Source organism: Canis lupus, chromosome 7, assembly GCF_003254725.2.
Source record: "Canis lupus dingo isolate Sandy chromosome 7, ASM325472v2, whole genome shotgun sequence".
NCBI classification, from domain to species: Eukaryota; Metazoa; Chordata; class Mammalia; order Carnivora; family Canidae; genus Canis; species Canis lupus.
The window spans coordinates 1,888,198-1,900,781 of NC_064249.1; the positions used below are offsets into that span (position 1 = coordinate 1,888,198).

The 12,584-nt window shown below is 63.5% G+C and overlaps 1 protein-coding gene across 1 annotated transcript in view; it reads left to right on the top strand.

Annotated features, from left to right (window-relative positions):
- Nucleotides 1-12,584, top strand: part of KIF21B (kinesin family member 21B) — a 34,119-nt gene that overhangs the window by 15,910 nt on the left and 5,625 nt on the right. Inside the window, 15 exon segments of the mRNA XM_049111955.1 lie at nucleotides 36-268; nucleotides 633-780; nucleotides 1,022-1,216; nucleotides 1,305-1,406; nucleotides 1,631-1,796; nucleotides 1,998-2,049; nucleotides 2,239-2,296; nucleotides 3,062-3,267; nucleotides 3,346-3,420; nucleotides 5,075-5,185; nucleotides 6,787-6,825; nucleotides 8,708-8,844; nucleotides 10,457-10,637; nucleotides 11,660-11,824; nucleotides 12,064-12,181. Coding sequence (XP_048967912.1) covers nucleotides 36-268; nucleotides 633-780; nucleotides 1,022-1,216; nucleotides 1,305-1,406; nucleotides 1,631-1,796; nucleotides 1,998-2,049; nucleotides 2,239-2,296; nucleotides 3,062-3,267; nucleotides 3,346-3,420; nucleotides 5,075-5,185; nucleotides 6,787-6,825; nucleotides 8,708-8,844; nucleotides 10,457-10,637; nucleotides 11,660-11,824; nucleotides 12,064-12,181 — 1,986 coding nt within the window.

Genomic DNA, 12,584 nt, shown 5'->3' on the forward strand with positions numbered 1-12,584 from the left:
CACCCTGCTCACTGGGTTCCTCTCCTTGGGCCTAGGTCTCAGCGCTGAGGCGCCTGGCCAAGCCCATGTCCGAGCGGGTGGCCGGGCGAACGGGACGGAAGCCACCCATGCTGGACTCCGGGGCCGAGGTGTCGGCCAGTACCACCTCCTCTGAGGCCGAATCAGGGGCCCGCTCTGTCTCCAGCATCGTGCGCCAGTGGAACCGCAAAATCAACCACTTCCTGGGGGACCACCCTGCGCCTGCTGTCAACGGCACCCGTCCTGCCAGGTGAGGCCGGTGTGGGCAGAGGGCGTGGGGCCCTGGCGGCGGGACCGGGGAGAGGCGAGTGCAGGGCAAGTGTGGTCCTGTGAAGGGTCCCCGTGGCCATCAGCTCCGGGGTTGGGGACAGGTGCGAGGGTGGAGGGTGGTCCTAACCAGGTGGGCAGGGGCGATGAGGGACACAGGGAATGGGGACTGAAGAGAACACTTATCGTGATGAAAAACGTTAATAAAATGATTTTTAAAATGCGTTTCCCCCAAAAGAACGTGTTTTATTAACAGTGTTTAGTTACAAAATACATACGGAAAACCTGAAAAGAACGTTTACAAAAGGGAGTGCTCCCAACCAATTCCCTTTGCCTCTGTCTCCCAGAAAGAAGTTCCAGAAGAAGGGGGCGAGCCAGAGCTTCAGTAAGGCTGCAAGGCTCAAGTGGCAGTCCCTGGAGCGGAGGATCATTGACATCGTCATGCAGAGGATGACCATCGTCAACCTAGAGGCTGACATGGAGCGGCTCATCAAGGTGGGCCTGGCCGCGAGGAGCCCAGGGCTCCCGCCTGCGCCTCCGTCCCATCTCCACTCGGCCGGTTCTCTGGCCCTCCTGCCTTCTCTGGCTCCTCAGACCGCCTCATCTACTTTCCACCTGGCTCCTCGTGTCCGTTCTGGAATCCCGAGGCGTGGTGGTGAGGGGGGGGACCCGGCCCGAGGGGAGCCGGGCAGGGCTGGGCAGCCACCTGAGGCCTCTCCCTCACCCTCCCCTGCAGAAAAGGGAGGAGCTGTTCCTCCTGCAGGAGGCGCTGCGGAGGAAGCGGGAGCGGCTGCAGGCCGAGAGCCCGGAGGAGGAGAAGGGGCTGCAGGAGCTGGCAGAGGAGATCGAGGTGCTGGCGGCCAACATAGACTATATCAACGACAGCATCACCGACTGCCAGGCCACCATCGTGCAGCTGGAGGAGACCAAGGTGCCCAGCGGGCCTGGCCTGGGCGGAGGCAGGAGAGATGCGGGCTGGGGGCAGCCTCAGTGACAGGGTCTCTGCCTCTCCGTCCTAGGAGGAGCTGGACTCCACGGACACATCAGTGGTCATCAGCTCCTGCTCCCTGGCCGAAGCCCGCCTCCTGCTGGACAACTTCCTCAAGGCATCCATCGACAAGGTGGGCCAGCTGCTCACCTCCGGTGAGGGGTGGGGGGGGCAGGGGTGCAGTCCCAGGCTCACAGGCGCCTCCATCCTCTGCCACCCTGGGGTGGGTGCGAGGGTGATGTACAGGAGGGCCCCCCCTCTGTAGTGTCTTGGGCGCAGGATGTGGAGGCTGGTGATGAGGGTGCCTACAGTCCCAGGCTGGGGAGGGTAACCCCAGGCCTGGCTCCCTGCCCTCAGGGGCTACAAGTGGCACAGAAGGAGGCCCAGATCCGGCTGCTGGAGGGGCGGCTGAGGCAGACAGACATAGCGGGTTCCTCCCAGAACCACCTGCTCCTGGATGCCCTGCGAGAGAAGGCGGAGGCACACCCTGAGCTGCAGGCCCTCATCTACAACGTGCAGCAGGGTATGGCGCCTGTGGCCTATGCCTCGGAGCTCCTGGCTCCTCCCAGGCTTCCCAGCTCCCACCCTAGGGGGACCCTCACCTCCCCAGGACCCCCTCAGAGCCCCCATCCAGTCCCCGTGGGTGAGATGTGGGAGGGAGGCCGTCCCCTCTCCCTTCGCTCTGTTGGACCCTCTCAACCCTCCTCCCTCCTGCCTCCCACAGAGAATGGCTATGCCAGCACCGATGAGGAGATCTCCGAGTTCTCCGAGGGGAGGTGAGTGTCCAAGTCGAGAGCGAGAGGTCGGCTTACAGCATGAACCTGGGGCCAGGGCCCGGCGGGGGGGGGCATGGGGTTCCAGAGCTAAGCCTAGGTTTGGGGGCTCTGTGGAACCCACGAGTGTAAGGCTCAAGGAGCCAGGGCCCAGGCTCTCAGCATCCTGAACTCCCTCTGCTTCTTCTTTAGCTTCTCCCAGTCCTTCACCATGAAAGGTTCCACCAGCCATGACGACTTCAAGCTCAAGGTGAGCACCACGGGAAGGCAGACTGCAGGGCCGCAGTGGGGCCAGACTCCCCATAGGCTGGTGTCTGCCGTCCTGGGCCTCTGCCCTCCCCGCCCTCCCCACTCCCCAGCCCCGACCCAGTATCTCCTCCAGCTAGGATGGAGCTGCCCTGGTTGGAATTGGGAGGTACCCACATGTATATCCAGTTATCACTCATTGTTCTTGAGGTGGGGGGAAGGTGGGAGAAATGGCTGGAGTCACTGCCTGGTGATGGGACCAGAGCCAGAGGCCCTGCTTTCAAAAATCTCCCCATCCCCCACCTAAGACTTTGCCTCACGTGCCGAGTCCACGAGTAAGTCCAGGCCTCGAGGCATGCAGATTATTGACTCAACAGTATGGGAATCAGCAGTGGGGTAGTTCACCCCCCAGATGATCGGTTAGTCGTCTGAACCAAGATCAGGATTTATGAAACAGGGAACGGGTGGGGGGCTGCATGCTGGGAACAGCGGGCTGTGCATAGTTTTTGGACAAACCGACCGGTGGTGACCAGCAAAAAGGTCAATCTGGGCATTCTGTGTTTGCAGAGTCTGGATAAGGGTAGTAAAACCCTCTTAGCTGCTTTGGCTTCTCCAGAAGCCCTGAGAGATGCCTCTGGGTGCTCTCCGCCTGGGTCTTCCGTCGGTGGTTCTACCGTAGGCCAAGAGGCATCACTTCCTTCGTTACAATTCCCCTGGCTTCCCCTTTATGTCCGGGCAGGTTGGTTCACCCCAGTCCTTCCATTCCCAGGGTGAGCCCAAGCTGTCTGCCCAAATGAAGGCCGTGTCGGCCGAGTGCCTGGGTCCCCCGCTGGATATCTCCACCAAGAACATCACCAAGTCCCTGGCCTCCCTTGTTGAGATCAAAGAAGACGGAGTGGGCTTCTCCGTCCGAGACCCCTACTACCGGGACAAGGTCTCGCGTACCATCAGCCTGCCCACGAGGGGCAGTACCTTGTAAGGAGGAGGGATCCAGGTGTGGGGGAGGGCGGGCAGGGCCTTAGGTCTGGGCCTCACTGGAGCCTTCTGTTCTAGCCCCCGGCAGTCTCGAGGCACGGAGACATCCCCTCTGACCCGAAGGAAGTCGTATGACCGAGGGCAGCCCATTAGGTGAGAGCACGTTTCAGAGTTTCGGCGACTCGTTTCGTTCTGGGGTGCAGGGATCTCTGGGACGCTCTACCCTGTAGGTCATCGTGCGTACTGTAATCTGGGCCAGTCTCACTAGGGTCATTCCGCTTCCCTGCAGTGGCCCCTTCCCCATCCTGTCGGGTGTGGGCTCGGGAGGCAATCTCCGTAAGCGTCTTGAACTGGACGGCTCAGCCTGCTGCCAGACGCCCTTGGCTGATGGGGGCTCAATGCTGGTGGCTTTGTAGTGGCTTAAACTAGCCCTCGTACCGATGTGCTTCAGCTCCTCTTTGTGACCGTGGCTCCTTGGGAGGCCTCGGCCCTTTCTAAGTTCTTGCCGTGTAAGAGGAGTGTAGATGTTTAAAGAAATACCAGGAGATGGTTGCGGAATGGCGGACAAACCTCTAATTGGTCAGCCGCCCGTAGGACGGGGGCCCGCAGAGCGTCTACAGCTCACCAGATGCCTCCAGGGTCATCAGGTCTGTACACTTAATTTTCAGAGAGGTTCGATGGCTTTCTCCAGGTCACACAACTAAGTAGTAGAAGAGCCGGGGCTCAGGATGACCTCTTGTATCCCGACCTGGTAGGAGACAGGAGGACTTGCTCCAGCTCCCAGCCCCAAAAGCCCAAAGCCTGGGCAGATGCCCGGGCCAGTGCCTCGTGGTGGGGGCCTTTGGTGGGGAGGCGTTGCGTGGATGTCTGTATACTTGGGGCCTCACAGACCGTCTTTTCACCCGCCAACTGAGAGAACACACCTGAGCTGCAGTCTGAGGGACTTAGGTCGCGCTCATGAAGACTCATCAAAGGAAGGGGGGATTTAGGCCAAACCTAATGACAGCTTCCCAAAGAGAGGGGTGGTGCGCCCCTGGAGCGGGCCGGCACCGTGACGCCTCCGGCTCTTCCCTCGTGATGCGGTCAGTCCTCATGTTCGCGGTACCTGCCTTCTATCAAGTCGCTGTGAACACTGAGCGAGCAGATAAGAACCACTGCTCCCGGGTTGGTATGGAGTTAGGTTCCTGGGGGCTTTTCACGAGCCCGTCAACACAGAACTGTCTTTTGTGCGTGTTTCTGTCTCGAGACTGCTCGGTTAATATGTACCGTGGACTCACGAACACTGAACTCCCAGCCACCAGCACGGTAGCTCACACCTGAATGAAGCTTTTCTGACCCACGTATTTTCTCCATAAGACGCATCACAGCCTTCACGTGCTTACACGCGTGCCAGGCGGCCCTGCAGCGCTAGGCTTTGGGGGCGTTTTAAACAGCGAATCACCAACGAAAAGCACAAAGATGCAAAAAACGTGGCCCTAAATAGACCACAGGAAGGCCGCTTGCTGACAGCTGGAGAGCAGGAAGGCAGAGATTCGCCTCATTTGACCTCCGCTGGGAGATTGTGCATTTGGGGACTCGAATTTTCCGCTGTTCCGCTCAGTGTCGGGGAGTGACCCCCAAAGCCCTGTGAGAGTTAATTTGGGATTACTGATAGGCTGTCTCGAGCAGGTGAATGAATTCCCAGGTGTGGCATCCGGCTCCTCGTGGCTGCCCGGCCCTCCCCGCCCTGCAGGCCCTCCCACCCGGGTGGGAGCCTGCGGGCAGCGGCGGCGCTCCCTGACGGATGCTGCTCTGTCCCGCTCACCAGGTCCACCGACGGGTTCACGCCCCCTTCATCCCCTCCTACCCGGCCCCGCAACGACCGCAACGTCTTCTCTCGTCTCACCAGTAATCAGAGCCAGGGGTCAGCACTGGACAAGTAAGAGCCAGGGTGGGCCGGGCGGGGGGGTTGCTGACGAGGTGGGCTGCTCCTGGGGCAGCCGGCGCCCCGAACCACGCCGTCCAGCCTCTCTGAGGGACGAGGCTCTGGAGCGCCTCTGCCGGCATCTCTGCCTTTTCTGCTCTAACTGTGCACCCTTCCCCCCCCCAGCATGCTGGGACCTCAGGAGGCACGGGGATGGGGGCAGTGGGGGGAGGTCTGTGCAGGTCAGGCCCCCCCAGGGACTCCCCGGAACTGCGCCTTGAATCCTCCCCTGCTGCTTCCTTGGCTCCTGGATCCTTCCTGAAGCCCCTTCCCTCAGCCGCTCCCTTCCTGCCTCACGCGCTCTGAGGCCCCCCTGTTGCCTTCACGAAGCAGGAAGCTCGCAGCCCACGATCACGGCTCCCGTGGGGCTGCTGTGACCGCGGAGCGTCAGCGGGGCTTCCAGCAGCCCGCGCCTCTGGAAGGCACCTCGCTGTGCACCCTGCTTTCGTATGTGGCTCGTGTGGGCTACACGTCAGCCACGAGGACTGCCTTCCCCGTTTACAGAAGGAGGAAATGAGGCCTCGGGAGGCCCAAGGACATTCACCTAGAAAGTGGAGGACCTGGGCCCTGAGCCCGGGCACCCCTGACTGCTCCCTCCTGTGTCCCCCCAGTGGGACTCTGCGTCGGGACAGCGGGGATCCCGTCCCGCACGTGCTCCTCCCTGGACCCACTCGGGCCCTCTCCCACTCTGCAGCCTCGGAGAGGGCTCCTCTCTTGGCTCCCCCAACGGCATCTCTCTCTCTACTCTGGCAGCGGGGAGGCGTGCAGTGCTGTCGTTTCGGGGGGCCCAGGCTAGAAGGTGCTCGTTGTTGCACCTGGTACCTGACAGCAGCCCTTCCCCCAAGCAAAACATCTCTCGCTGGGTCAAATACTGCTCCTTCCTCAGACCCACCTTGGCTCAGTTCCCACCTGGGGAGGAGGGCGCTGCACCCGGAGCTTGCCACCCAGTGTGCCACCCGCCCACCAGACCCTTGCAAAGCACAGGTCCCTTCCCCAGAAGCCTTGAGGTGGCGCTCTGGCCATTCCAGCCTCGTGGGCTTATGGACCTCGGTCCTATCCCGGGGCCGGGTCTGGGGGCCCGTGCGGGTACCTCCCAGGGGGCTTGCTGGGGACAGTGGGCTTTGCAAATAAGTAGATCCCGGGGAATCGCCGGAAGCGGCCAGCCCCCACGGAAGGGTAGGCGCAGGCATGGCTTCCTTAGGCCTCAGGCACGTAGGGGCATTGCGGGGGGCAGGCAGGGTGCCCCCAGCTTGTATGAGGGGGCGGCCGGGGGCTTGGAACCCGCCGCGGCCCACGACCTGAGACGTCTCTCCGGAGAGTGGGGCCGGCCCTCCCGCGTCTCCCGCGGCCCCCTCCTCGCCCTGCCCTGTCGGCCGGGGGAACCCGTGCAGCCCGCCCCCTCCTCTCCTGCTGCCCCTCAGCGCCCTGTCCCCCGCCTCCTCCGCTGCCCCTGAAGAGAATAACCCGCCCTCTGACCTCCCAGCTGCTGCTGCCTCTGCCTCCCTTCGTGTGTTTTCCTCTGTCCCCTAATCCAGCTAATTTTCTGCCCTCCCCAGGTCTGATGACAGCGACTCCTCTTTGTCGGAGGTCCTGAGGTACACACAGAATGTCTCCCGTGTTGGCCCCAGCTCCCACTCTCTGCTGTCCCCCCTGTGCCCCCGCTGCACCGCCCCTCCCGCCTGCACACCTGTGTCCTCAGCATGCGGCCCCCCTGCCTGCCTCCCCCCTCCCCCGTGGTTCCTCGCTCTCGGGGCGGCCGCGGGCCTCACGGCGGCCAGGCCCAGGCCCGGCTGGAGCTGGGGGCTTGGGGAGGGGCGCACAGCTGCTTGCCACAGGCGCTGTTCTCTTCTCCTTGTCACCTGGGCAGGGAGGGGGAGAGCATGGGAGCCTGGGGGGTGCCGGGGCTGGGACCCCGAGCCCTGCCGAGGGGTTGGGTGAGGGGCAGGGCCGTGGACCGCGGCGTGGGGGCCCGTGGGGCCCAGCTGGCAGGGTGGCGGGGGTCTGCGGCATCCGTGCCTTGCTCAGCTTGTGTGGGCAAGGGGCTTCTCGGCTCCTCTAGATGAGCCCGGGGTAGGCTGGGGCCTGCCGCCTGCCTCTCTCGGCTTGCGGACCCTTCCCAGCTGCTGGGATGACCAGAGGGCCATCTCCCTAGCCACAGCACAGCACCCCACAACGAGGAACATGTCCTGGGACCCGGTGGGCCTGGGCTCCCGAGGGGCAGGTGGTCCGTGCTAGGCTCAGGCCCCCCCCCCCCGCCAGCTCTCCCAGAGTGCCCAACACTCCCCGCGCCTCCTGGCCCGGCCGGTGACAGTTTTTGCAACCCTGCCTGGTAGGGAGCAAGGCACTGCCACCTCCGGAAGCTAGCCACCCCCCCAGCCTCCCCCAACAAGGAGGGTTACCTGGTGCTATGCTTGCCACGGCCGCCTGGGCTTTTCCTGCAGATGCACGGCTGGGCCCAGAGCAGTGTCAGAGCGGGGAGCTGGGGCAGCTTGGGGGCAGTTCACGTGCATGTGACATCTAGCAGGCAGCTGGCCCTGTCAGCCCTTGAGGGGGGGCCTGGCTGAGTCCATGGGGCCATGAGAAGCCCCGTGGGTGCCACGCTGGTCATTTCAGCAGACCACAGGCCACAGTGTCACTGTCGGGAGCAGCACTATCTCCGGCAAAGAACAAGGACACATTTTCAGACCTGCACATAGTCCGGCCAGGGCCCCTCACCCAGAAAAGATCGCTCCCCGGAACCTCCAGGAGGCCGGTGTAACAAAACCCCCCTGCTTGCTGAAGACAAGCCTCATTCTCCCGCCCAGAGTGTCCATGGGCGGCAAGGAGGTGCTTCCGCAGGTGTAGACGGCCTCATGCCCCCGGGGGCCTTAGACGTCCCTAACTCAGAGCTGAGCATGGTTGAGGGGGGCGGTCCCAAAAGGGATTTGGGCCTTTGTAAACGACAGTCACGGGTCTAATGGTACAGGCCCTAAAGGGGCCCATGGGTGTGCACGTGTGGGTCCCCGCCTGCCCCGGGAGTCACCGACAGGCTTATATGGGCACCAACGTGCTTGGAGGGGGCACCTGGCGCCCTCGCTCCCTGCAGCCCCCGCCTCGCGCTGGGCTAACCAGCAGCGCCGGGTAGTCGTGGGAGCTGCAGGAGCCAGCGCGGCCCTCGGGCCTGTGCCCTGCCTGGCTGGGGCCCCCGCGCATTTCTGCCTCGGGCTCTGGGTCAGGCCGGCATCGGGGGACGAGTCCCCTCCTGCCTGCTGTGCCCAGCGCGCGTCTTGCTCCCCAGGAGCGCTCGGGTGGTGACTGACAGGTTCTTGTCCAGACAGGCCCTCCCCGCCGGCACAGACCCTTCCAGCCCTCAGACGTCACGGCATCTGGCCGGCTCTCTGGATTAGTCCCCGTCTGTCCCGTCCCCTCTTACCTGCCTCGGCCTGGCCTCCGTCTCCCGGCTGACAGGTGTGTCCTCTCTCCCTCTCTCCCGGGAAGGGGCATCATCACCCCCGTCGGAGGAGCCAAGGGTGCGAGGACGGCCCCGCTGCAGTGCGTCTCCATGGCCGAGGGCCACACCAAGCCCATCCTCTGCCTGGACGCCACGGATGAGCTGCTGTTCACGGGATCCAAAGGTGGGTGGAGCCCGCCTGGAGGGGGTCAGGCTCTCCCACCCACCCCGCTGCCCTGGCGGAGCGGCTGCGGAGGGGAAAACACCAGCCCTGCGCCAGGATGTGGGGTCAGCGTGCTCGCCACCTTGTCTTGCGGCTCCTGCCGTGGCTCCACGCTCCCCATCTTGGGCGCCCGCACGACGTCCCTTAGCTGTCCCTGTGGCTCATCCAGCGCTCCCTTGCCCACCTCCCTCGAAACCTCAGGGAGCTTCTCAGATGCCCCCGCTTGTGTGCTCATCCCAGCACCCCGACGCCCCTGCCCCCCACACCCCTGACCCCCCTGACTCCCCTGCCCCCCACACCCTTGACCCCTGACGCCCCTGCCCCCCGATGCCCCTGACACCCCTGCCCCTGACACCCCTGCCCCCTAACGCCCCTGCACCCCCAATGATCCTACCCCCCCACACTCCTGCCCCACAACACCCGTGCCCCCCTGATGCCTGACCCCCCCGACGCCCCTGCCCCCTGACAGCTCCTACCCCCCCATGCTCCTGCCCCCCCACTCCCTTGCCCCTGACGCCCCTGCCCCCCCAACGCCCCACCCTGCCCCTGACACTCCTACCCCCGATGCCCCTGCCCCCCTACACTCCTACCCCAATGCTCCTAGGCCTCCAACACTCCTAACCCCCAATGCTCCTACCCCCCCAACGGTCCTACCCCCTTAACGCTCCTGCACCCCCAATATTCCAACCCCCCAACGCTCCTGCCTCGCAATGCTTCTACCCCCCAAAGCTCCAACCCCCCAACGCTCCTACCCCCTCAATGCTCCTGTGCCCCCAACGCTCCAACCCCCCAACGTTCCTACCCCCTCAATGCTCCTGTGACCCCAACGCTCCAACCCCCCAGTGCTCCTACCCCCTCAACACTCCTACCCCCCAACACTCCTACCCCCAGTGCTCCTACCCCCTCAACGCTCCTAGTCCCCCAACGCTCCAATCCCCACAGCTCTCCTAACCCCCTCAACGCTCCTACCCCCCCAACACTCATAGCCCCCCCAGCGCTCCTACCCTCCCACCCACTGCCCACTGCCCACCGCCATCCACTCCAGCCCCTGTAGCCGAGAAACCCCTGTGATCTGGAGCAGGACTCCACAAAGTCATGATGACTTAATCTCAGCAACAAAATCAGAAATGCTCTACCTGCAGGAAGAACAGCTCTCCCGTAGACGTGCTGACAGAGACCGTTCTAGCTGTACTAGCCTGGCGAGAGGGCCGAGTTGTGCATCTGGGCGGATCTATGATTCCAAGTCTTCCCCGTAGGATGTGCTGGCCGTGCGTGTGACTTTGCCAGTGATTAGCAGTTGTGGGGACAGACAGCAAAGGCTGAAGTTTCCGTGGTAGCCCGGGCGCCTCTGTGTCTGTACCCAGTTTGCCTGAGAAGCCCCGGCTCTGGAGTTCTAACCGACTCCTCTCCTGGGTTTCTCTGCACGCACCGCCTGAGGACCCCCGAGCGCGTCTTTCCCTCCCTCGGACCTAGGGCTGCTCCCTCTAGATGCCCCCGGACCTTCTCTCCCGACCCCCGCAGCCCCCACTAACCGGCATCTGGCCTCCCGTGGTTCCCTCCCTGTCCCCCACAGACCGCAGCTGTAAGATGTGGAACTTGGTCACGGGCCAGGAGATCGCGGCCCTCAAGGGCCACCCCAACAACGTGGTGTCCATCAAGTACTGCAGCCACTCGGGGCTTGTGTTCTCTGTGTCGACCTCCTACATCAAGGTGTGGGACATCCGGGACTCGGCCAAGTGCATTCGGACCCTCACGTAGGTGCTCGCCGAGCTGGCTCGCAGGGGTGGGCTGGGCACCAAGGCCCAGCCCAGGTGACCTACTCAGGATTATCCCCCAGGCGGGCCACGTGGGCACAGAGGCCCTTATGGGATCCGACCTGACTCTCAGGGACAAGGTGGGATCCCGGAGCTGGGGGGCGGCATCCAGGGCAGCAGCCTGGGTCAGCCTGTGGCCTGCTTGGCCCCCTGCTTCATCTCAGCTCCCAGGCCCTGGCCCTGGCGCGTGCTGGGTGTCCGCCCGTGAGTCCCAAAGGGGAGCCAGCGTGGGGCCGGTGTGCGGCCGCCCACTCCCAGGCCTCGCTGGCCCCCCGTCTGCCTAGATGAGCCCCCGAGCTGGTCCTCATCCCTCATCCTGACCGTGTGAGGCAGACAGACAACAGTGAGGCAAGGGCCCCGCAAAATGAAACGGTTTCCCAGCCGAAGCTGTGCTTCATCCTGATGTTTCCATCATGAGCTGTCATCTGTTAACTTGCTCCTTTAAAAGGAGTAAACACGGGGGATTTTCAGGGCAGTGAAGCTCCCCTGAGAGCGTAATGACCGTGTGTCACCAGCCGTTTGTCCAGGCGGGAGACAGGGCGATGTGGGAAACCGTCCCCTCGATTCTGCTGTGATGCTACAACTGCTCTAGAAGAGTAGTTTTTTTTTTTTATTTTAAAAAGCAAATAAATAAATAAATAAAAAGCGAAAGAAAACCAAAGAAGCAGAGCAAACAGAAGGGAAATGACCACCTCTTTTCGCAGAGGTGGAAACGGGGCGGGAAGTCGCACGCCCAGGCCAGGATCAGGGACGCCAGCGCTGGCCAAGGAGTGGCGCTCCTGCCTTCCTCTGTCCCCCGTCCGAGCCCACACTTGCAGGAGGGGCTTTGGGCCTCTCGGAAGTCAGGGAAGGCTTCCTGGAAGAACGGGGCTACCAGGGCCGGCCTGAGCAAGGCCTGGTCGGTCCCCTGGCCGCGCGGACGGACGCGTCGCTCTCTGACCTTGCCTTCCTGGCTTGCGCAGGTCGTCGGGCCAGGTGAGCTCCGGGGACGCCTGTGCGGCCACGTCCACACGCGCCATCACCAGCGCCCAGGGCGAGCACCAGATCAACCAGATCGCCCTGAGCCCTTCGGGCACCATGCTGTACGCCGCCTCGGGCAACGCCGTCCGCATCTGGGAGCTCAGCAGGTGCGGGGGACGCGGGAGGGCGTGGCAGGGGGTGCCGGGGCTCGCCGCTCGGGGCCCCTTGACCTGGAGGCCCCCGGGGCAGCAGGCCGCTCCCGTCCAGGCCCTTGATCGTCCTTCTGCGGGGAGGGACAGTGCCCTGGCCGGGCCAGCTCATCCGGGGCACACGACCCCCAGCAACGCGCCCACCCCGGGCTCCCTCCGATCGGCGTCCCCCCACGGCCCAGCCTCTCCCCACGCAGGTTCCAGCCGGTGGGCAAGCTGACTGGCCACATCGGCCCTGTGATGTGCCTGACGGTCACCCAAACCGCCAGCCAGCACGACCTGGTGGTGACCGGCTCCAAGGACCACTACGTCAAGGTACCTCCCTCGGGGCGGGGAGTGTTCTCTGCGTGTCTCCTGCCCTCCCCCCACCCACCCCCGGGCCTCGGGAGCCTTGGGGAGATTCACGCTGAGGAAGGCACCCCAAAGAGGGAGGAGTGCGTGCAGAAAGGACACTGCAGCCGTATTTTGGTAAATGGTGAAGAACTTAGTGACCTCAGCGTCGAAGGGCGGAGTAGCAGCCACAGAAATGAGGGAAAACCCACTGAACAGGTTGCCCTGTACCTACTACAACTGATGGAATGCAAGCAAAACACAAAGGATACCAGACAACACGAATTTTGTTTGCTCCCCGATTGTGTCACTGAAGACCCTATGTCCACAAGTCAGAAACCGGAAAGCCGAGAAACCGGGTGGTGGGCATTATAATGTCCATATTCCA